The sequence below is a fragment of the Protomyctophum bolini genome, assembly GCF_963924005.1.
Source record: "Protomyctophum bolini genome assembly, chromosome: 12".
In the NCBI taxonomy this organism is placed as follows: Eukaryota; Metazoa; Chordata; class Actinopteri; order Myctophiformes; family Myctophidae; genus Protomyctophum; species Protomyctophum bolini.
The window spans coordinates 29,632,557-29,658,770 of record NC_137873.1 but is presented as its reverse complement, the minus strand read 5'-3'; the positions used below and the strand labels follow the sequence as shown (position 1 = coordinate 29,658,770).

The 26,214-nt window shown below is 42.2% G+C and overlaps 1 protein-coding gene across 5 annotated transcripts in view; it reads left to right on the top strand.

Moving 5' to 3' along the window:
• Positions 1 to 26,214, top strand: part of LOC308326355 (A-type potassium channel modulatory protein DPP6-like) — an 88,019-nt gene that overhangs the window by 27,215 nt on the left and 34,590 nt on the right. The window contains exon 1 of one of the 5 annotated variants that reach the window (XM_080779174.1): positions 16,831 to 16,948. The exons of the other annotated variants lie outside the window; for them this stretch is intronic. Within the exon in view, the coding sequence (XP_080635300.1) occupies positions 16,892 to 16,948 (57 nt within the window). The 5' untranslated portion in view covers positions 16,831 to 16,891. Of the gene's footprint in view, positions 1 to 16,830; positions 16,949 to 26,214 lie in introns of those variants that run through there. 5 annotated transcript variants of the gene reach the window in all.

Here is a 26,214-nt window from a genome sequence, read left to right as displayed (position 1 = left end):
TGGCTGTGGATCACACAGTGTTGCTCCGACAGTTCAAAGGGGATGATAAATCACCCTGGGTGCATGACTGAGGTAAACATTGTGAGTCATGATGGATTATAATGCAAAAGGACTCACTACTTTAGCCTTGTAGAAACACACGTGTGCACACACACATGTACAAACACACATGTCCCGATACTGTATCGGATCGGCCCTTATTTGTCATATGGGTTCATATCGGTATCGGTGAATATGCCAGTCTATAACCACAGATCCGACACAGGGGTAAGGGGTTGACACTATGGCAGGTGAATACAATGTTGGGGCATGTGGAGTTTGCTTTGGAGTTGCCCAAACTGCAAGTGCACATTTGAGTGAGGAGTCTGCTATAAACACAATACGAGATATATAGCTAGATAGCTATAAACACAACATGAGATCAATACACTGGTATCGGTATCGGCTAACACAGAAATGGGTATTGGGATCGGATCGGAAGCGATAAAAGTCGGGACATGCCTAATGTGCAAACATGCATGCTGTTGCGCACATGCACAAGGAATGCAACACACACACACACACACACACACACACACACACACACACACACACCTGTATTCACTATTGAAACATACTCCAGATGTGTGTGCAGTGATCCCGTATAAGGTCGTCTGGCCCAGTTCCCAGGTATTAGTCTAATGTTCCATCTTGGCTGATTGGGTGCATGGCGTTCAGGGTCCAGAGCTCAACTAAACCAGGCTGTCCCAACTTGAAGAGCAGTCCGAGGACAGCAAGAGCAGTGAGGTTTAATAGTGTGTCCTCATGGAAATCTAATTGAGAGCTCTTGTGCCAAGCAAACAGCAATATGTCAAGTTTATGGCTGCATATTGAAGCTTGCCTATAGTGTCTTATATATTACAGACTCGATTGCATACTGCCAGTGCCAACATTAGAGATTACCGGCCTTTGCCGTTACCTTATATGAATCTTATAATACCATGATTAGCATAGGTGAGGCCAGTGGCAGTGGGATTTGCATTTTGTGCTTAAATCATTTTGTACAGATAACCACAATCAGCCCTGTATAAGCAAGGTCTCATTTGTGAGAAAGGATACGACAGGAAGCACGCATATCTCCAGAAATTCTACAGGTGCTGGTCAAAAAATACGTGCAATGTAAAAGGAAGGGATGTTCGCACACTGAATTGTATACAGCTCCCAGGAAGATTCTTTATAAAGAATTCTCATTTGTGAGAAAAACACACAAAGCTTTTGTATACCCTTGCAATATGCCTACCACACAATACCAAACCCTATTAATAAATAAATAAAATGCAAGATGCGCAATTACTGCCCACTCAGCCATAAGTCAGCAGGTAATAAAGGACATCTAGAGCAGCCTGGATGTCATAAAAGCGAGCTTCCCCCTCCCCTCAGGACAGCATCCACAGCAGGGCGTCGTGCTCCGCGTTGCTATGGTTGCAAAGGTGAAGAGGGCCGAGTCTGTAATCTCAGTGAGCACGCACGCAGACACTGTTTTTTCGCTGGTGGCGCCGATCGCCATCTGGAGATGACGCAGCGCTCACAAGACTCACCAAGAGGCCCACTCAGCTCCTCCAACTGTCACAGCATGAGGCAGAGGCAACCGTTATTGTGGGAGCCCGCTAGGCCTCCCCCCACCACCACGACTGCCTCCCCCACCCCTCAGTTATAAAATGTAATAAAACAGCCGGTCCTCCTGGCCACTTCTCTCTGGAGGTGGTTTGTGAATACGAGATTTCATCTCTCTTCATAAGACTTCCTGTCACTCAGCATCGAGCTGCCTTTACAGCTCCATCCCCCAGGGGCTTCTCAACAGGTCATTCATCCCCCCCACCCGGCACTTCAACTCTCTGTTGACAGACCATCGATCATTCCCTAGCACCCCTGCCTGCCACCACACCCCCCGTCAACAGCATGCCAGTGTGGGCCCCAGTCTCAATCTCTCTCTCTCTCTCTGAGACCATCCCTCCGTCATTTGTAATATTATTACTGGAGCTGACAGGAGGTATTAGTCATAGTTTAAATGAGAACAGAAGTGTTCCATTACAGAAAGATGGGCAGAAGTTTCTGCATGTTTATTAGTTGGTGGTGTTGAGTATGGTCTTTGACAGCTTGTAGGATACTGTAACTCTTGCACTGTGGGCACCCTGGAAACAGTGTCGGCCTCTCTGTCCGTAAACTTTCTTACCCCCACCGTTTTGGTTTCCCCATTGGACAATGGGGAATCCTTTGTGATGTCGAGCCCCTATCACTTTTGACTCTTACATTATTTGTATATTCTTTGTTTAACCAGGAGTAACCATGCAGTCTGTTGGCTGAATGCTTGTCGTGCAAAATGACTCTGGCTGTCTATTTTGTCGTATTTCCTGGTGCCTGGTGGCAGTGAGGCATTCCTTCATCCTTTCCTTCATTTAACACCAGAGACAATTAGAATGTTCTGTGTCTCGATAGCTAAGTATTTTCCCAGTATTCACCTTCATACCATATAAGGTCCTTACTAATCTATTCATTTGACTTTTGAGGATTAGCTTTGTTAAAAGGCAAACTGATAAGGGATTTACAGTAAAGGTAAGCTAGATGGCAAAGACAGATTGGTTTAGTTTATTTCTTTTTAAGAAAGCTCTGAAATGTATATTCAGTTTTGTTATTGTTTTTTTTTAATGAGTCAATTAAAATTCCATTTACATATATCTCTATACAGTAAAACACTAGACCTAGGGTTTGAGTCAAGTTTTAAGTTTCCTTGCATTGTGTGTTTTTTGCCACTAGAGGCTGTTATGTTACAGTCAATGGACCAGCTTAGACACAGGGAGCAGGCAATGAATGTACAATGGGCTCTATGCATACAGAATAACTTCCGGGCCCCTTCCCTACTTCCATCACAGTTACCGATGATACTACTTAAGGCCATTATGGACCTGTTTGGTTCCACTTGTACAGGGCCATTTGGAACCCACTCAAGGATACTTTGAGACCCACTGTGTAGCAGAGTGTTTCCAGTGAGCCAACATGCACAATAGACTCTATTTGACCAGAATAGAATATAGCCTTCAATGGTATCATCGGAAACACCTATAGGGAACGGGCCCAAGTTCTTTCTAAAATGGCGTGTGTGCAGAGCCCGTTACAATGAGAAAGAGAACAAAGTATTCCGATTTCACCGGCCATTTCTTTCTTTATGGGCCTTGTAACTCAAAGCCAGATGACTGACCCAAGCTGTGACGTCAAAACCAGAGCCAATAGAAGACTGGTAATGTCACAGCTATGTGGGATCCTTGAGGTGAGGACTTGGAGTGGTTATGCAGTTAACAAAACACAAACTATATTTGACAGATGTGTCAAACAGACTGAGGAGCATTCATCAGAGCACTTTCCTGGCCCGAGAAAGGCTTAATTGTCGGGGAGGCATCGCTTGACGATGCTAGTAGAACGAATGGTGGAATGGCTGTAAGCTCTCTGTTTAGTAGAGGGCTTTCAGCCAGATGGTAGGTCAGACAACGTGTCCTCTCCTCCAAAGAGTCCTTTATTTAATTTAAAGCTGCATTTCAGAACTTATTCTAATGTACAGTAGAACATGTTAATACAATATAACTAATACATCTGCAGTGGTTTGGAGGTGGTCACCTTACACGCTGGTGTCAGGTAGGACAACTGAAGCTCCAACGCGCAATATCTCCCTATAGCTAAGCGAGTGATATTTAATATCCCAGGCAGGAGCCAATTTAATGTTTACCTTTTAAATCGTAGCGGGCCTTGCATGAGAGTGTCAGCTTTAACTGTAGGCTAAATAAACAGAATGAGAACTCTCCACATTAGGGAGGCATGAAATGTGTTAGCTGTTCTAAATTAAGAGTGGAAACTCCAGCTACAATAAAGGCTATTATTAGGGCTTTTTGTAAAATAGCTGCCAGTGCATGATTTGATAGGTGATCTTCCATGATATAACTTAACTTATATTCCCTTGGCCCGCGTTGGAAATGAGCGCCTTGGAAGCGCCTTGAAGTTGGAGCGCCTTGGAAATGAGCATACTCAGAAAGACCGGAATGAGTCAAATTTTCTTTCAATCGCATACAACATCGGAATAATCCGGTCAGTTACATCGGAATGGTTTATAAATCGCATTGAGCATTTTCATTCGGATTTAAGTTTTTGTATAGGTGTTTACATGACAACTTTTAATAGGATTTTACTTTTATTCGGAATTAACAGGGGGTTTCAGTCCTCATGTAAGCTCAAACGGAAAACCTGACCTCACAAAACCATCCTCTACCGCAAGGACACACACACACACACACACACACACACACACACACACACACACACACACACACACACACACACACACACACACACACACACACACACACACACACACACACACACACACACACACACACACTTAATGTTTGATGCCTCCTCGGAATGCACTCTACCTGGAATGCACTCTACCTGGAACTTTTTCTAACCTGAAAAGCTCACAATTACGTAGTTTTCTGGTTCCTTTTAATTCCTCTGAGATTGACATCTACCTGTAAATTTATATCATACCGTGTCATTTATTCAATGTATTTTGTATGAATCGCCCCAAGGGTGAATTTGCCATATAGGTCACATTGGTGCCCCAAATCTTTAACACTGACGTGTTTTATTGATGGCCACAACTGAAAAGTAAGGAGACAACTTGAGAAGTAATTGAGAAGACAGTCACAGACTAATGGAGTGAATAATGGAGATAGACCATTACGATAGATAGACCTTTAGGCAAAATACTGTCTCTCCACTATCTGGCTATCTCCGCTGTAGAGAATTAGTACAGTGGAGTGGGAGCTGCCATTCCTCTAGTTGCCTGTCACAGTGGAGGGGTTACTTTGGACTGACATCAGGCACCAATAATCTGTTGGGTCACACAGGCAGATTCTCTCATCAACAATGGCAATTATACAGCCAGGAAACAGCCAGGAAACTTCCACTGCGACAGTAAAGGTGGGTAGTGACGAGTTTTATATATTTATACAGAATACACACTATATGTTTTTGAATTCATTGTACTTGGGGTTAAGGGTATAGCTTTAATGCAACATATTTTTCCACTTTTACTGTTGTATTTGTGGAGTAAAATATCTTACTTTCACATTTGGCTATATTCCACTTGTTCCTTTTGTTTTTTAGTCAATGCATGTTCAGTTTGTTTCACCAATCAAACATAGCCTGTCACAACATACAGAGAATATCTTACAGAATATCTTTTGTTACGCACAAAAAAATGAGTGGACAGACTGACCAAAAAATAGCTATCTCCATCTGTCTGTCTGTCTGTCTGTCTGTCTGGAGATTATGTGGCAAAATGCTGGACTGATCAGCGGCCGTTTCATGTATGCATCATTTTCAAATCGGCCTCATGATGGCACTATACCAGCCTGCTCTACTCATACTGTCTAAATGTATTTAGCCCTAAAATACTAATCATGACAGACATGCCAATTCCCACCTACAATAAGTAGGCATGCATACACCCACGCACTCACACGCACGCACCCACGAACTGAGTAGTACAACAACTGAAGTAGCTATGCTCTGGCTCCATACGGTATGTCTCAGTGTTAGAAGCACTGCAGCAACATACTTTCCCAGTCAGATGCCAAGACTGACATGTCTACAGTCAACAGGGCACAATAGGAACATTATACTTTTTGTGTGGCTCTGGTCCAGTCTTCTGATAAATAAAGCTTGCTGTCTAGACCTCTGGCTTGATTCAAGCACCACTAGAACCATATTACCTCTCTATGAAGGTGGAAAGTATTAGAATGTCTCTAAGAAGCGTCCTCTGGTCGGGACTGTGGCTGGGTACAATCATGAGTGTACAAAATGTGAGTCAAATACATTTTGTAAATGAACACAGTGTGAGAATGTGTGGACTCATTTTGTGTATGTCTTCATAGTTTTGTGTGGATTCCCCCCACCACTGCTCTCGGTGCCAATACCCCTGTCTGTCTATTGCATGTTCCATTATTTAATCATTTCTACTGATCCTTTCTCTGAGTCGGGGGATGGAAGTAGTCGACTTGTGAATCACTTCCCAGAACTTCTCGGGTGGAAGGGGAAATTTAATTTGCCTGGTTTGAGAGTCAAGCCCTGATTTCTGTGATGAGGTTCTGGCTGTTGCCCACGTGGAATTAAGCAAAGGTGGGATGAATGATTGTCTACTTCTGGGGAGGTGGAGAGAGAGAGAGAGAGAGAGATCACTGGGATTTATGGTGTTACATGGGAGATTGGGAGCCATGTCAGATTGAGATGCAAAGGGATAAAGTAAAGGGTGAAGTTCCTGTTCACCAGACTGAGATTGAGAGTGATGGCTGCGTCTGGCTTGGCCAAGTGTCAATACGAGCACAATTGGCCATGTTTAATGGAGCAGGGAGGGCATTTGTCGCTGCACCAGCGACTCCTTTGGGCTAGGGAGGCGCATGTCAGTGGTGGGTGTTGAACGAGGATGGAGTCGCTCCGTCTTCCCGATGGGGGCTCCTCATTGGCAGGTGAATGAGTAAGGGCAGCAGTAGATAACACAGACATTTGAAGGGAATTGGCTTAACAACTAAAGGGAAAAATATAAACATTGAAACACAAAACAAAGCCAGGGAGATTAACCCTATGGTTGATTTTCCAGGCTGTCGCATCATGGGAATACAGTGACCTTTTAAATCACTGCAGTGTATACATGTGATCTCTAGTGTAAGACATTGGAGACTAGTATAACGTAAGACATCTCTAGTATAAGACTTTGGATGATATTGTGGCTGGTATTAATACACATAAAACCACAATTTATCTGGAGGAGGAGATCATATTTTTCTGCCTGTTTGGTTCACAAAGCTGTGTGAACGGCTGAGTGAGTGTGAAAGATGAAGACCTTCACGGGCTATAGATCATTACTGCTCGGTGCAGAATGAAAGACATTTTGTATTCGTTCCAACATTTCTCACATGCAGACAATGAGGCAACATGACTGAATATGAGTCACCAATAAATATTGCAGTGACTCATTAGCAGCCTAATCAATAAATTGCCATGACATGAGCGCAATGCTCATACTACTTTTATATAAAGGATAAAAGTGTATGTGTGCGTGCGTGGCAACGTGCGTGCATGCGTTTGTGAAATTTTATTATAACTGTACTGTATTTCTTACAGTGCCTGTGTGGATGCTCCTTGGCGTTGAGGGAAGCATAGGTGGGTGGGATGCGAGTGTGTGTGGGGGGGTGCATAGAGGATGAACAGCCCTGGGTAAAGCGCTTTAAAGTGGCCCTGGCTCTGTGTGTGGTGTGTAATGCTGATCTGTGCATGGGGTAGCGCTAATGGCCCTGGTAAGTGGCTTTATGGTGATTGTTGTGATGGAGGCGCGCGCACACACACACACACACACACACACACACACACACACACACACACACACACACACACACACACACACACACACACACACACACACACAGTATAGACTAGAGGCCTCCTTCATTGTACTGGCTGACCAGCCTTGTTCTGATAGTCCGGTATCAGATTCGGACCTCTTGGTCTTGCATGCATGCATGGGGTCTCATTAATGAAACCTGTCTACATTTCGGGGCAGGATCTAGCATTAGGGCAGTGTATCAGTTGGACGGAGTACATGTACATGTGTGCGTGTGTGTGCGTGTGTGTGTGTGTGTGTGTGTGTGTGTGTGTGTGTGTGTGTGTGTGTGTGTGTGTGTGTGTGTGTGTGTGTGTGTGTCTGAACATCCGTGGAAGCTTGTGCTAAAACGCTGAGTGTGGTCTCGGTTTTTCTGAGAGCTATAAGGTGTGTCTTGTCTTGTTCATTCAGCCTCTCTGCATTCACATCACTTCTCTCGCACCCTCTCATCCTGTCACTCACACACAACGCTCACAGAATGAAAACACGCAAGTTGTCCAGATTGGAGAGACTGTGGGTGAGTGGAACATCCACTTAAGCTTAATTTATACTTTGTTGTCATACAACAAAGTACGTTATATTGCTTACTACTCTAGCCTAAGAGCTGATGAAATATGTGAAATAGACAGTGTTCGGGAAATATTGTAAAAGCTTTTACTCTAATAAGTCCTAGTATTTCGGTCTGACCAAGGAGGCAAGCATGATATGTGATGCATTGGCATTTTTATAGTGGTGGTGTAGATATATATACTGTAGTAATATAGACTATAGAACAGAGGTGCATGTCCAAAACATAGAAATGTCAGTGAAGGATAAACATAACATCTCAAAGTTGACTTACGGTGCATCATAGCAGCCTTTTTGTCATTATTTGTGTGAATAAAAGGTATTTCAAAGGGCCATGCTTTTACTTAAGTGACTTCAGTGAGCTCTTAAAGCCATACACAGAGGATGCTGGTTAGAAATAACATAATGGACTTTACTTCTGGTTAAGCAATGCTTCATCAAACCCACCGTGCTTTGTCAGCCATTCTTACAAAGCATAACAATGTAGACTAAACCAAGCTAGACCCCCACGAGAAACTTTAAGAACACTGTTGTTAACTGACTTTTGTCTGCCTGGACTTTGGCACACTGATGAAATACTAGTAGGATGCACATTGACAAACTTTGAGAGACTGTTGAGGATAACTGTAGAGAAACTGTACTTATACTACTTCACTCACTATACTGTTGATAGATTCAGCAGAATCAGCAGTCTAATCCTGGAGAACCGCTTATTCAATTGGCTTCACTCTTCTATACGGGTGCCGTGTCCAGGCCCAGGAAATGAATCCGAATGCATTTTCTCCATAGACATTTCAAAACGTATTTATTTAAAGACCTTTTAAGCGTTGTACGAAGCCAACTCTTGTCGTGACAAATCATGACAGCCCACACAATATTTTGGACCAAACAAATAATTACAAAGAAGAAAAACAACAAAAAAAGTGTTGTAACCTGCCGTTTCTTTCTACTTTCAAATTCTTTGTTTGGCCCGAAGAATTGTGTTTGTTGTCATGATTTGTCACGACAAGAGTTGGCTTTGTCCGCGGCGTAAACGTCTTTAAATAAATACTTTCTGATAAGTCTATGAGGAAAATGAACGGGGATTTATTTTCCGGGTCTCTCGAGGGGGCGGGACTGCGACGCTCTATAGGGGTTGGAATCAACCGCTGTGCATTGGGCTTGACTATGTCTATGCAAACACAACTGCCATGTGTTTAGAGGAGGGAAGCCGAGCAGGGAGAGCAATCATGCAACTCTGGATACACTGTCTCTATAGTCATGTCATCACGGACCACTCCGCGTCCCCATATTCCATCCCCATTGGCTAAGATTGCCTTCCAAAGTTCTGCAGATTTGTCCGTTTTGAACAAAATGCCTCAAATCATGAACACAGTGTGCAATTTCCGTGAAATTATACACACACAGTATCACTAAGCAGAGGAAGAAATGCCACTTCAAAAAAGCGGACTCATGGTGGCGCTAACCGCTAACAGGCTAATTTGTGTTCTTGCCTATAATTGCATCGATTTGTGTACAACTTTGTAGGCGCACTCCCTAGAGGCCAAGACAAAACCTTTTGCACTGCATTTTCCACGTCTGCCTGTTGAGGCCAATTTCTGCAGAACTTAACTATCCTGGTGGAGACCTGTGCCCGGCCCCCGATGGGAACTTAATCTAGTTATTAGTGCATTATTACATGCCAGAACATGAGCATTATGTGATAATGCATATGTCTGTGCGTATGTCAGTTTATGTAGGCCCTACATGAACAGTGTCAACATCTTTGACGTATACGGTACGTACAATACAGCTGGTAGCAAGTTTGCAACATTGCAGCGGTGAAATCCTTATATTTGTTTTACGTTGAGGCAGCGTTGTGTTTTACAAGAGGGACCTCGTATAATGCATTTTGTAAGATAACCTCATGCTTTTTGGCTTATAGGCTGGGCAAACTTGGAAGCTCAGCTGGGTGAGCCTGTTTCACTTGATGCAATCAGCATCACACAGTGAAAATGTATACATGTTTTGTGCTTCATCCCAAAGTAGCAATAAAAGACTAAATAGTGGAAATGGAAAATGATTAAGCATACTGTAAGCTCCCCAGGGACTATTGGCTGGTACCAGGAAGGCAGACTGGTCTGTAGCCCGATGATGGGAATCTTTTTAAAATCCACAGTTGGGCAAAGATGCAGCTCTATTGTGTGCTGTATAAAATGGCTTTTTATGACCGTTGTTGGTGACTCATGCTTCCTTAGTCTGGATTACAATAAAACAATGCTGATACATTCATCGTGTGCTCAAGGTTCAAGGTTGTACTTTATTGTTAAATCTTGTGTACAGTTACATAAGAGTAAAACGTATTTTTGTTTGGCTTCCTTACAGACAATGCAGCAGCATATACACTAGATAGCATAACATTCAAACAACAAAACACAGCAAGCACAGCAAACAAAGGGATAGCATAAGAGTGCAAGAAAGAGCATTCAAACAATAAAATAAAATAGTAACATTATGTACATGCATGTGCATGTTTCCCTGTAGTAGCTAAGTTAGGTAAACCTTATGTGAACAGCTTCACAGTAGGAGGTTATGTTCCATTATATACAACACAATTTAGTTTAAGAAGGTGCAATTTGAGGTTATGTTCCATATACAGTATAAAGAAAATTTTAGTTTAAAAGGTGCAATTACAGCCTGATAGTGCAAGAAGGGGGTGTGTGTGGGGGGGGGGGGCTAGCTTTTCCTTTGCCTGGTTTTGCTCTGGTTCTTATCAGTTCGTTCATGTATCTGATTGTTCGGGGAAAGAAGCTTTTTTGCAGTCGGTTTCCAGTGGCTTTGAGACTGCGAAAACGTTTTCCATGCGGCAGCTTCTCAAACAGTCTGCGGTTTGGGATGGCTTGGGTCTTTTAAAATTCCACGAGCTTTGGTGACAACGATCGTCGTATACAGGTCTATGATGGGGGGGAGCATTGCTCTGCGGTTGAGGTCGGTGCAGCTGCCATAGAATGCTCTCTGTGCTGTGCATACATGTGCCTATGTAGAAAGCTTTTAGGACTTTGGGGCCCATGGCAGCTTTCTTGAGTCTTCTCAGGAAGTAGAGGCGTTGTTGTGCTTTCTTCACGACACGCTCCGTCTGTATACTGCCCAGGTGAGGTCTTCAGTGATGTGTACTCCCACGGATTTGAACTCTCTGAACTGTTCCACTGCAGGGAGAGTGGTCTCTGGGAGGTCTCCTGTAGTCGAGGATCAGCTCTTTTGTCTTGTCGACACTGAGAGCCAGGTTGTTCACCCGTCACCATTGTGCCAGGTTCTCCACTTCTCTCCTGCATGTGGGCCGTTTCATCATCGTTTGTGATCAGGCCTATGACTGTGGTGTCGTCCGCGAACTTGCTTGTATCCGATCAATCGTTTATTTATTTTCTTGGCTTCCTGAAGGCTCTATTTTTAAAGTATCTCTGGTCCTGACCTAAATGTACACCCCTGTTGCAGTTTATCATTCTTTCTTTTATTAGATTTGGATGGTAACTTACTTGTCATCTTGTTTATAATTTATTAAGGCTCTCTTGCTGGCCATTAATGAGGAGATGTGAAGTTCATGACGCTCATAAGTCTGTTTTATGAGGCCTGGATCAGCAGATAGGTTAATGCTCTCTAAATGAGTGCTGACACACTCTTGTTATCTCTTTTTGGCAACGATCCATACATTCTAGATTTACTTTCGCCATGACCATTACAGTTTTGTTTAGATTTTCTTCTTCATTAGCGGCTTATTAGCCAGCTAAAGAATATATAGTATATAATAATTTGGGGCTTCTTCACATGAAAAAGTCTGAGAATCACTGTGGTAAAAGGTCATTAGTTCAGCTCAGGGCTGAACTAATGAGTTTGAAAAATCTGCTATTTTCTAGAAATACATCGTACAAAAACAGCCCATGTAGATACGGTTAGACTGATTTAATGCCAAATAACTAATTTAGCTGGGGACCCCTCAAGGAACCCCATGGAGGTCCCCGAGGCCCCAAGACCCCAATTTGAGAACCAAATGTTTTAGCCTACAAATTAACCCTGTGACAAACTGCAGTATGATGGCCTACTGCTCTAACCCCGCCTCCATGTTCCATCCAGCACCGGCCCAGGTGACAGACAGTGGAACTTGTGAACAGATAGCCCATCTCAGTGATGGGCTATCTGAGAGCCAGGTGTGTTAATCGCCAGTTGGAGAGTTGCTGGAGCGAGTCAGGGAAGGTCAGGGTCTGTGTGCCACCTGGAGAGATGCCAGAGGGCACTCTCTCCCTCCCTCCCCCCCCCCCCCCGGGGATGTGATTGATGACTGAACCGCCCGGACTGACAGCTGGCGCCAGGTTTAAATGGGAACAGCTTTGGTCCTAAATCAACAGAGCTGTTGATCCGAGCGATCTTCTGACTGCCTGGTATTGTGATCCTGGATCATCCCTCTAAGGCTGTCATTATAGGGCATTATGTGTCATTATAATTATAGCCTTTTGTGTCATCATAATAATACATTATAATTATTATAATATTAATTATTATTATTATTCACGGGAAAGTAATGACAGAGTGAACCTTTGAACACAGGTGACACATGTGGAAAGTGGCTGCTGGTTATATGGCAGACCAGTGAACAGATACATTAGCTGCTGGTGTGCTCCCTGGGTTTCAATTAATATTTATAGGTCGTTAGGGAGTAACTCATTAACAGACAGATAATAGGCCTATTGCTTGAGAACAATTTGTGCAATCGGCCTTTAATCTAGATCATCTGTCTGCCATCTATCCGCAAAAAAATAATAAAAAAATAAATAATAATAATGATAATAATAATAATAATAATAATAATAATAATAATAATAATAATAATAATAATACAGTAATAGAGTGGCCAGCCTAAAGTCTGTTGGTACTTAACTGTGTAGTAACTTGTTCATTCTGTGGTACAGTAAATGTCCTCAACACATGTCAAACACCTGGTGATCACTGGGGGGAGCTAGCATGCAATTGAAAGGTTGTCTGCCTACTTATATTGTCTAATATCAACACTAAGAATTTGGTAACGTGTTTATTTACCATAGTCTTCCAACACAAAAAAAAGAGATTGCCTAGATTTTAAATAAAATTAGAGCTTATGTTGTCCACAGCTGCATTATATGTTGTAACATGTACATGCTCACACACTTACCACTCTACTTTAAATGAAATACTAAAGGATGGCCCTCAGTATGTCAGTCAGAGGAGGAAAATGCACGTCATTCATTTTTAAGAAAGTGCTGGATAAACCCATGCTACTTATACGACTCCAGCCTTCTTATTTTACCAGCAGCTTTTGCACTAGATCCACAAATCAGATTATCTTAAAGGTATATACCCGAGCTTGCATGGCCAAATGTATTTATCTTTCTATACACCTTGGACATGGGCCAAATATCATCACTTGAACTAGCACTACCTCCTTATGAATATGTAAAGGAAACCTGTCATTGCTTCAAACTTGCCTTGATGTGTATACTTAATGTTGGTTGCTTGGTATACCTGGTATAAGGACAGTATGTATTTATTTCCTTCTCCAATTAACAACTTAAAGCCTATATACAGTCACCAGGGGGTCACCCATGTCCAACAAAATAGTCATGTCCAGCATTGTCTGATCGTCTATTTTGGGCAAATGTTTGCCTATTTTCAACAAATGTTCGCCTATTGTGACCGGAGTACTAGGGACACTATAGGGTTCATGTGGGTAAGACTGACTGATGACTACCTCCATCTCCACCTTCCTGCCAAAGATGTGACCAGACACATTTGTGTTGTGTGTTGTTATATAATGTGTTTTTTTTAGCTTTGTTTGCTGGATCGGATTTCTTTCTTATTATCTAGATTTGCTTGACAGACACTTCATGCCAATTCAATTTGTTTTGCGTGTATTTGCAATGCACTCTTATAGCCCGTTGTCTTTCTCAGCTCTTAAAAGTTGTACATCGAAATGTTAACTAATAACAAGAGAGAGATTGGAATATTTAATGTTTTGTTAAATGATGGAGAGCTGTCCACGGAAGTGGTGCTGAAACGCCTCTTTATCTGGTATTTAGCCACTTTTGACATTTCTAGGTTGTTTGATACTACAATACAATGGATGAGGTTTAATCTCCTATGGTTGTTTAACAATGTGATAGTTTAAATTGATATAGACAACGATGATGATGATAATGAGAAGGATGGTGATGATTTTACACTGTTTGTGAATTGATGAGATCATCTTCCAAATCATGACATTTTTAAATCACCAGGTTGTATCACATTGCCAGTCAAACCTCTAAATATACTTATTTACATCTGGAGCTTTCATCCAGCTTCTGCAATGGGTTCTATGCACACACGCCTTCCCAGGTGTTACCGATGATACTAATGAAGGCTCTGTTCCATTCTGGTCAAACAGAGTCAAGGACAGGGTGCTGCTATTGTGCATGTGTGCTCACTGGAAACACTGTGTCTTTGAGTGCGTTCCAAATGGTCCCGTACGGGTCCCGTAGGGATCTGTAACTGAGTGGTTCCATTTGTACACTCAGTTTCCTATTTGTAATGAAGACTTCAACAAGTCTTAATTACTTAATTATGAAGCCGAGATGCCGTGGGTTAATGTCACCTTGAAGGTTGGATTGAAGTACTAGTGTTATTGGTTATATTTGTTATGAATTACTTACTTACTGTCTTCTAATCTGATCTCTCGCCCTCCCAACCCAGGCTTTATAATAGTGGCGAAGTCACTGCCATGACATCGCGTTGCTTCCCGTTGTTGTGGCAACAGGGGTCCTTGAAATTAAAAGTATGAGAACCACTGTACACTAAATGGAACAGTGCCTTAATTAGTATAATCAGTAACACCTGTGAAGGAGTAGGGAAGTAGGGAAGCGGCCTGGAAGTAGGAAGAGTTATTCTGTGTGCATAGAGCCCATTATTAGTATACAGTCTACACACAGTCACATTTATTGCTCAGAAAATGATCCTGTGCCGGTAAGTCCATCTTTACATTCAGAGTTAAACTCAGGGATTGTAGGATAAGACAGTAATTACAACAGAACTTATGCAGTATAATCTTCATAAATATTGTGTCCTCTCTGTCAGTCTGTGGGTTTATTTAACAGCCTCATTAGGGCCTCCCAGAGGCAAGTTCTCTCTAACAGATGACTGGTTCAAAAGGCCAGGAGCTCTATGGAGACACCCTGACTTTTGGCTGAACACTCTCCAAAACAGAATGGCAATACAAATAGGTAGACATGCTGTGCTAACATGAATGTGGATAGTGTGCACACAATTCTACATGCAGAGATACAGCTAGTTATTGCCAGATAAACCAATGTTTTGTAGGAGTGGGAAGTTGTGGGAACTATTTCTGTTCTATGTGGGAGGTAGGACTGTATAAAGCATGGCTTTTCAACTGTCAGGGCAGAAGGAGACCTTTTATTTTAAAGCTGATAGGAACATGCTGGGGTGGATATATTCTGTGTGGGTGCCTTTGACTCGTAGGCTAATTAAAAGCATTCTTGTAGCTATTATAACTACACAGTATCTACAAACATTGTATCCATTCTTATCACCTTTTCAATAGATATTACTGTTTACTATGCAGATATGTTGTTGTTTGTTGACTAGGGTCCATGCTTAGGCTACTCTGCTGATTTTGCACTTAGTTAAGAGAACTTGGTTAAGAGCATCTGGCATCTGCTAAAATGCTTAAATTATAAATTGTGTAGTCTAAATGAGCTATTCTCAGCATATTGAAATTTCAGCAAGGACATGTTCACATGATGACTCAACCTATAACCATGCAAAACTGTTTATTCGAACATTGATTCTTGCTGCTTCCATTCCCTATGTAATGGAATGCCCGTAATGATGATAGGGGTGTCCGCACTCTGCAGTGACAGAGTTCTTTGTAATATCAGCTTGCTCACATCTCAGCTGAACAGTGAGAAGGAGAGAATGGAAGTGCTAAATATAGTTCCATGCAGGTTGAAGGACAAACCTTGAGCTCTCTGTTGCATTGTGAAAAAATCACAACAAAAACATGATGCAAGAACTAGTCACATTTTGTGTTTAGATACTTATGGGGAACAAAGTTAGAAAGAAAATAGACTAGCTATAGTTTAAGGTAGAAGTCTTCCCATTTGTAGGCTACCATACTATATTTGGCATTATGCTAAATCTGACTGCTCTGCTTGACTCATCTAATTGTAGAGATTTCACAGCTACATGCATGATGCAAGACCACATCATTCCTCCATTATTCTATGCCACCCAAAAAAAGCTCTTTATGCAATTTGGGAAATTAAAATCTCAGTTAAGAAATGAATAAGCTATAGGCCTAGCTGTTATTGTTAATTGATTTTCTGGTTTGTTATTTGATTTCTGTAAAGTAGCGTATCCAATATGTAATCTAGTCTTTAATCTTTCACTCAGTATAAAACACGCACTTTGACAGTAAAATAGGAGCTCCTCCTATTTTACAGTAGGCCTACAAGAGAACTTCGCAAAAAATGCTAATGGTTTAGGTAGGAAACCCATGAGGTTTGTCAGCAGCAGAGTCTGAGGCTGAGCAGACCGAATAACTTGAGTCTCGGGACCACCCACAGCAAAGAACACACATGCAGAGATATATCATTCTCCGTCAGTTTATTAAACTACGGAATATCCAGTGCATGTAGCCTATGCTATTAATGGGTATGCTGGCAGCCTATCTCTCTCTCTCTCTCTCTCTCTCTCTCTCTATCCGCGTCACCGTTTAGTTTAGTGGCATTCGATCATTCTGCACAGTCAGCGGTCACCAGCGTCAGTGCTTCTCTCGCGCCGCTCATATTATTATTTACCATGACTTCTCCAACCGAGCAAAACGGGCCGGAGAAAGTGGCACAGCAGGAAGAGCAGGTAGGACTCAATACAGTTTATAAGAATAGGATGTAGCCTAATTAATAGCCTTTGCTGTGAAAAGAAGTATGGCCAGTGATGGGCAAGCTACTTGGAAAATGTAGTAAGCTACACTACCAGTTACTCTCTATTAAATATAGCTCAACTACAACAAAGCTATCCCCAGATAATTATAGCAAGCTACACTATAAGCTACATGGCAAAAGTAGCTAGCTACATGGACACTACTTTTTTTTTAAATATTTTTTATCAACTTCATGATCAAGTTTCCACCGAACAAATAGCCTAATAGGCAGGCAAAAATGCTGAGTTTGGTTGTTTATTAAAAAACAAACTGGAAACAAGCCCTCTGTCTGGCTTTTGGTGTCAACTTTTTCACATTTACTTGCGGTGTGGCTGATTCATGTGTTCAGTGTTGGGAAAGTTATTTTTTTTATTAACTATAGTTCAGTTCACAGTTATTTTTTTTTAAAGGAACTAATTCAGTTAATAATTCAACATTTTGAACTAAAGTTCATGGTTCCAAAAAATGAACGATTTTAGTTATTTTTTGTTCTTTTTTTTTAATTATTATTATTGCCACAGCCTAGCCATTTGCGCACCAGCTGAGAGACAGGGATTTAGACTAGAGTTTCCCAAAGTGGGGTCCGGGGACCCCCAGGGGTACCTGAGGGAGTTCCAGGGGGGACCCATCTATTTTGTTCATGTTCATAAAGTGCTAAAGTGTTTAAAGCAGTGGTTCCCAAACTTTTTCATGTCAAGGACCCCCAAATTGACACTACATAGCCTGTGGACCCCCATTTGAAAAGATATGCCAGGGACCCCCATAAGAGAAGACGTACACATTTAGACGTCTACATTTAGACGTCTGTATACATTTAGACGTCTACATTTAGACGTATACATTTAGACGGTGTCCCCCCGAGTGCCTCCCCAGTGTCCCCCCCGAGTGCCTCCCCAATGCCTCCCCAGTGTGCCCCCCGAGTGCCTTCCCAGTGCCTCCCCAGTGTGCCCCTGAATGCCTCCCCAGTGTCTACCCAGTGCCTCCTCAGTGCCTGCCCAGTGTCCCCCAGTGTCCCCCCAGTGTCTCCAATAGCAATACAAGAGCAATAATACAAATGAATCTTAATGTATTAATCCAATTCATTAATTAATTAATTAATCAAAATTGCGGCCTGTGCCCAGCACCATGCCAAAGCTTTTTCCTGCAGGAAACACTGCTTGTGGTTGTAAATATATTGTTATCCGTGTTGCGAGGATGAGAGGGTACCTGGAAAAATATCTACCCCAAAAGGGGTACCTGGTCCAAAAAAGTTTGGGAACACCTGGACTAGAGAATGCGGGTGGCCTGTTTGTTTGTGTCAGACTCTTCTTATCTAAACCAACCAATCAATCATGGATTTCTTTCCAGGGATTTTTTCCCCCCACAAAACTTTATTTAACAGTAAATTTGTAACTTTGTAGCTTTTGTTGAAAGCTACGTCACTACTTGGGTCTAAAAATAGCTACACTACAAAAAACGCTACTTGGTTCAAAAGGAGTGAAGCTACCATCAAGCTACTGATAAATGTAGTAAGCTATGTAGCTTCGCTACTTGTAGCTAGCTACTGCCCAACACTGAGTATGGCAAAGTGATGCGAAGCATTCCCGAAAATGTCATTCTCGTATAGGAAACAAATTAAGAATTAAGTAGCTTAATTATGTGTCTGAAATACATTCAACTACTTTTTATGGGCATTTTGTGTGTGCCAATTAAGAGTAGACATGGCCGGTTAGCCAGTGCTTGAATGGTCCACGCACAGTAGAGCTATCTATATCTAATAATAGTAGTCAGGTATAGGTTACGTGATCATTCAGAAACGAACCCTATACTGTGGACATGACACAACTTTTGAACTTAAGCTTTAATAATTGATTGATTGATGCACTTCTAATGTAGGCTACCCCTGCAGCAGGCGACATTGCTATACGTGTGTGTGTGTGTGTGTGTGTGTGTGTGTGTGTGAGAGAGAGAGAGAGAGAGAGAGAGAGATATTGTGTGTGTGCGTGCGTGCATGCGTGTTTGGGCTGTGTTGAGTTTCAAAACTGGAAACTATACCGGTAGTCAACTGTCCAGACAAATTTGTATTTTGTACAGTAGGCTTATGCAATGCTTCTGTAAATCAGTATCCTTGTGTCTGACTTTGAAGATGTATTATATTTTCCAGTTTCCTCTATTCCATCATGGCAGTGACAATTTCGTGTTTTGCAAAAAAACAACAAAAAACTCTTGTTTCCAAACAGATACGGTATGCAAATAGAAAGTGCAAGAACATCTTGGCTATAGTGTACTAATTCTATTTGTATAGGATTGTTGAAAAGTGCCCCTGGCATAGACTGTTGAGTGCATCTTTAATGTTGAACAGCCTAGCGCCTGCTCAAATGTATGTCTGACCAAAATAAAGCAATGTTTGAAGGTGATGACAAGCTTGGATAAGCCCTTGTCCGCTCACAATTCCGACCTCTGATTATTCCGACATCCCAATAGTCCGACAAACGTTAGGTTACTGTGACATTAAGGTTAGGGATCATAAATCTGAGTTGTTTCAGATGTCACCAAACATATCTGCGGAGATCTCTGATCATCTGTATATGTGGTTACCCTTTGTAATCCATCTCTTGTGGATTTGTAAATTAAAAGGTATGGCATAGACATATACCACTCATTATTATTCACAACTCTCCTTCACTTCACAAAGATTTGGCTTTTCTTGATCTGTAAAATAAATGTACAAACGGAAGCATTTTCCTTTTACGGGTCTGAGGCTGGTTTACAAAACACACTCTTCCAGTATTCTTTAGTTTCTATGGTGATGTTGGCGAACCCCGGAGCCCTTGATAGGAATAATTTGATCGTGTTGTTCAATTGGAATGTCCTTTCTAGAAATACGATATTCTGACAGCAAGTAACAATGCCCTCCCTATAACCTCTCGAATGGGGATCCCAAACATTCTGCAAAATCACCAAGAAAGGAAATTCCACAAATGAGTGATAGCTGCCGGCAGAGCTGTGACGATAATTGCATGCGATGAACATTTGGTAGATTTATTTTTAGAACCCCACTGTTGTCTTTGTCAAGCTGTTCTACAAAAAGTTTGGATAATCCTGCCTGGAAGCTACGGTTGTGCTTTCAAATGGACAAATTATTATGCGTGTGTGCTGTCATGTGGACGCACACACGCACACATGCACACACACACACACACACACACACACACACACACACACACACACACACACACACACACACACACACACACACACACACACACACACACACACACACGGTTACATTTGTACACTCTTAAAGAATTACAGACCTGTAACCCCCTCGAGGAACACAGCTAGTCTCTGGAACCACTGTCCTAGATTGTTTATATTACACACTGGTATTGGATTGGTAGTCGGTATCGACCGATATGCAAGTTATGGGTATCGGAAAGAAATAATATCAGTACATCTCTAACACAAATAAAGCATTAACAGCAGTGCTTCCTTATCATCATGCCAATGATCAATTTACTGCCGATTTCAAAGCCATCCGTGGAATGACAGGGTAGTCGTTAAGCAGCTCAACCACCAGCAGCTCAACCACTGAAACCAAAACAAACGTCCAACACAGATACAAGTAATTACTCACATACTGCTGCAGGTTCCATGTTTAAGTAATCCCAGTGTTGTTCAAGATGCATGGTATTCATATTGTAATTAATTATGGCCGCGTGGTTTAGCAGGAGCACTGCGTAACTTTGGGAAAGTGCTTGTTTACAACTGAAACGGACTTCCTGTGCACTGACTTCCTCTTCAAAATAAGAGCCACGTGTAATGATTAGTCAACACTAGTTTTATTTCGAAGTCTACTTACAGGACGTTAACATGACATTTGAGTTCCTTTTGAATGCCTGTCAGATTTCTCTACATAACTGTCTCAGCTGTTGGTAATTAATTAGGAATGTTCTCCACGGAATCAAGACTTTTTCTCTGCGGATTCCTGTGGGGACTAATAAGGCATGACCAAAGTACCAAACCTTTTCAAACTTCTATATCTATTTTACTTCATGTGATGTGCAGACTAGCTGACACCAACTCGGAACTCCTGAATGTCTGCCCTCCACACCCTCCAGTCTAGCATCGTGGTCTTGACCACTGAAGTGTTGTTCACTCTGCTGTCGCGCTGCAGTGTGTCTAGGACTCTTCATAGGCGCTGCGCCTCTTTCCCCTCCTGGCCGTGCCTTGCGTTGGCTCCCACGGTGTCAGTTTGCCCACCACCATTTCCGGGTGCCGGACGCAGTGCTCAGCCAGCCTCATCCTTCTCTCTCTAACCTCGTCTCTTCTCGTAGAGGCCCACGTTTCTGATGTGGTCCGGCCACGTGACACCCCTTTGTGGAATGCTACGAATGGCACACAATGGTCAATTAGCCCTTCGCTAAATCCCACCACAAAAAGCGATTGTCCAATGCCAATCCAAATAGTTTAGCAACTGTTGCTATGCAGGTCAAGCTTTCGCCACCTCATAGATGTCAATGTTATTTTGCATGGCTGTGTTGTTGAACATTTACACGGCTTAACGTCGGGAAAGTTACAGACTGACCCACCCAGGTGATGGCAATAATACTAATACCGTGCAACATGAAAACTTCTGTCGGCGTGTTCAAAGTTGATTTCCTCGTATTTCTAGTTTATTTAAATAATGTCATGCACAATTGCCCAGTGCATAGCCTACTGCAGGCCTGGTTTACTAGATTTAGAAGACATTTTGAATGTTTTGCTTCTAAAATGATCCATTATTTATATGGAGAAATCCTGTCATTTAAAATGCATCTCAATGGGTGAGAAGGACAGCTTGACCTGTCTCTTCGCTGCTAACGTGCCTATTGGACAAGGCCAGGAGGTTGGGGAGGGACTTAGCGAAGGGCTAATTGGGAAACTTATTTTAACTGGATAATGTACTCGATCCCCCTAAATGATGCACTCTCATAATTTTAGGATCCCATCTATGGCAGCATCAATGCCTTAAGTTGTAGTACAAGGAGGTGCAGGGCAGGCCTATTGTTCCTCAGATGATGAAAAGATTATGTGCTCCTGTAGTTTAGTCAGAGGCAAGCTGTGATTCACGCTCCCTGAAGTAATCATTTCTGCACTGTGGGGTTTGTTTTTCTCAGCCTTGTCTTATTTGCGTGTTACCAACGACATGCTATTAATAATGTAAATGTATCCAATATGTACATCTCTGATTCTCATATTCTGCAACAGTCTTGCAATGGTCTGACAGCCTGCCTGTTCATTGGTTGGTCCAACTGCCCATCTGTATGTCTCATATTCCACAGTTGAGGTTTTTATGGCACTCTTTCCCTTAATTTCCTCACTAATGATCTGACAATGTATGTATACCAAATAATTTGATATTCTGTACAAATGGTGCTGCATTTCCTCTCCATTTGTTTCGCGTGGTCCCTCAAACAATTAGCTTTGGGAAAGGTCACCCAGGAGGAAATCGATAAACTTTCAATTATATTCAAAAGGCCCATCTGCTAATTGCAGTCACTCTAGCAAACAGATAATGCTATCTCATTTCACAGAGGTTTCCTCTCTTGAGATGACATTTCAAGTGGAATTTCATTGCAGATGAAAAATGCATTAATGCCATGTCTTCTGCCTTGACCAACTGGGTCTGATTATTTTTTAAATGCTTCCTTTAAAGGTCTCATGACATCCAAAAATATTATTTTTAGGTTTTCTGACCTCAATTACACCCCAAAAATGGAACTTTGAACATTCAGTGGACTTTCCGTGGTCTGGTCTTTTTTTTGCAGCAGCAACAACATTTTGTGGAAAAATACACAGACATTATATATCACAAATGTCTATATTATTGATTTTCTCACAGAACAATGGGATTTAGATTGATTTAGGTTGAACATTGGCAAAGTTTCAGTTTAAGAGCGCTTCTCTGATTTCTGTTGTGTGAAGCAAAGCTTACTTTGATGAGGTACAGTATGTTGTATCAAAGCATCATTGTATGGAACACACTGACCCCCAATAGCAGAGCAGAAGATTCTGTAAGTATCTACCTGCCCCCCCCTGGCAGGAAATACAACAGATTCTGTAAGTATCTACCGGCCCCCCCCTGGCAGGAAATACAACAGATTCTGTAAGTATCTACCTGCCCCCCCCCTGGCAGGAAATACAACGGATTCTGTAAGTATCTACCTGCCCCCCCCTGGCAGGAAATACAACAGATTCTGTAAGTATCTACCTGCCCGCCGGGCAGGAAATACAACAGATTCTGTAAGTATCTACCTGCCCCCCCCTGGCAGGAAATACAACAGATTCTGTAAGTATCTACCTGCCCGCCGGGCAGGAAATACAACAGATATTGAATAATTGATTCCAAAGTAAAATCATAAGATGGAATAAAAGGGCAGTGCTCTGAATCATTTAATGGAGTTTTGGCCTGTAGCGATGGACAAACAACAAAATGCACTTTCACTTGTTTTCCCTCTCACAAGCTCACTAATGTCTCACTACAGTATGACAGCTCTGGATGCTCTCTCACTGTAAATGTGGCTAAAGCAGGGTTAGAGGGAGGGACTTGTGATCAATGACCTATTTTTACTAGGCTTTTTTAGAGTTGCTCAAAGTCAGTCGTGTGGGAGGGGTTCATGACGTTGTGGTTGTTTGTTTGCGAGTGACACTAGTTGGCTGATATACGGTAGCAACATGTTCACAGCTGTCTCTGTCTTGTCAGGTTAGATACAGTTCAAAGCTTTGATTAGGGCTGATCTGTTCCCTTATGCACCGTATTCCATATCAGAGCTGTCCTCTCATCATCATCACCATCATCTAGACGTTTTCACAGCAGTCTCTTTGCCTCCACTATAGCCTCCTGACACATGGGCTAATTGTCTTCACTCAGGCTTCAATCCATTTCAACACCGTCTGCATAACATTTCCAGCAGGAACAAAAGGGAACCTGAACACAAGACAAAGGTGCCCTGCATGCTGCAATCCTGATCCAATACCCATCAAGCATGAATTCTTCATCTAACTCGTTAATGCCCCCCATGATTTATTGATGGCCTTCCAGGGGGAAAGTTTACCTCTGTGTCCAGAGTGAGTGCTCTGCTTCCCCCTTATGTTTGACCCTACACTACACGGACGGTGACTGGGGAACAACTGCCCTATAGATTGTATGAGGAGTGTAAGACATCACTGGCCCAGTAAAGAACACAAGCTAGTACCAGCAGCCCTCCGGTTAAAGTTTCCTTTTTCTTCAAATGTCTCCCTTTTGCTCATTTTAGATAGATTTTTTAGACAGAGATGCAAACAGCAACAAAATTCAATATCAATACAAAATATAAAACTACCGGTATATAAATATTAAAAAAATAACACCTGTGTGAAGTGAGGGGCTCTAATATATTAAAGTCTAACTCATGTTGCTATGATTAGGTGATGTAATGGTGATGTAAAACAAACATTAAATTCTTCATTGTCAATGACGTTTTTAAAACATTGAACTAAAAACAAACATTAAACCTCAAAAATAAGAAGGGGGGTGTACAGAGCGGGGGGGGGAGGGGGAATCATCATCTGTCTATGGTTCCTCTCCCTTTACGCCATTAAGTCATTAAGACATGCAAATCCCTTGACTCCTTCAAAACCGCTCTCAAAGGGCACCTACGGACGGCTGCAATTCGAAACTGGCCCCGTAAAATCGGAAACCCCATCAATCCTTTGGCCTACAAACAGGTTGACCCTACACTACACACAGATTGATTGGGGAACTGCCGCCATAAAGATGGTATGATGAATGTCTGAACTCTCTGAGCCAGTAAACGACACCCCTCCGGCAAACGTTTCCCCTTTCTTCAAAGGTCTCCCTTTTGTTCATCCTATTTAGTGAGTGTATTTAGTCAAATGCACACACATATAAAGTTATTATTGCTACAGCATGCCAATGACAAGGCATAGAAGCCAGCACTGAATAAATTACCTTTTCTTTCCACATAGTTTTATTTAGCTCACCCAGGCAGAGCCAATAACGCAGTCTTCTTCTCTGCTGATGATATTGTTGAGCCGTGGGCCTTGAGACGGTTATCTAATTTGGAGTGTTGCGGAGTGTCTCTTATGCTAATGGAAAGGTGACACACCATTAAGGTAGACAGTGTTGGGGGTAACATATCTCATACTGTAAGTAATGACTTGCATAATGTTATTACTTTCATGGCTATGTTATGCATTCATTTTGCAAATTGGGTAATATCATTATAGTTACTGTCAAGTAACTTATTTACTAACTTTATATCTTTTTAAGATGAAGTGCCATGATTTTTCTACTTTACTCAGTGGGAGGAACCCCAGCCAGTGACAAATTTCACCCTCCCCGCCCAGCTTCCGCCTCGGACACGGGCCAAATGTGTGCGTATATAGATGCTTGACAAAGCCAGATGCACTTCAGTGGATTCGAACCCACAACCTCTGCGTTGGTGGGCAGGCACCCAAGCTCACCCACTGCACCACCCGAGTGCTTATTGCTGCAATCTTAATGCCATTAATGTCTGTTTTAATAGCCTCAGCCAGAGGTTCGTTTGCAAGAAAATACACCTAATTTGGGAAATTAAAATCCTCCCATAAGCCACATTTTATATAAGATATTCTTTTCCAAAATCTTGTTCCCATGAGATAGGGAAAAGGGAAAATAATTTATAACGTCTACATTTGCATTCACCGTGGCTTAAAACTTGGATGGTCTGTATTTTGTCAGAGCTTCGCTGTCCATGGTGCTGAAGGGTGCTGAAGGTTGCACTCTAGGCTAGAGTGTCCGCCCTGAGACTGGGAGGTCGGGGTTTGATCCCCGGCCGGGTCATACCAAAGATTATCTGCTTGGCAGGCACTCAGCATCAAGGGATGGATTGGGGGTAAGTCCCTGCGACATACTAGTGTCATGCCCAGGGAGTGTACTTGTAAGTCAAGCTGCCTCACACTACAGTAACAGGAGATAGGCTCCTGTCCTATGCCCCTATCGGCAAAGCTTACACATATTGAGAGCATTAACTGAGAGAAGCTAAGCTGTATTTGACACAGGCTTATCAGCACCTCGAGTTAGATGATGAGAGTTATCACAACCGGTGCAACATGTCACTCCCTTTCCTGCCAATCAAAATAAATATAATATAATATAATATTTTTTATAAAGTGAAATTCAGTACCATAACATGTACAG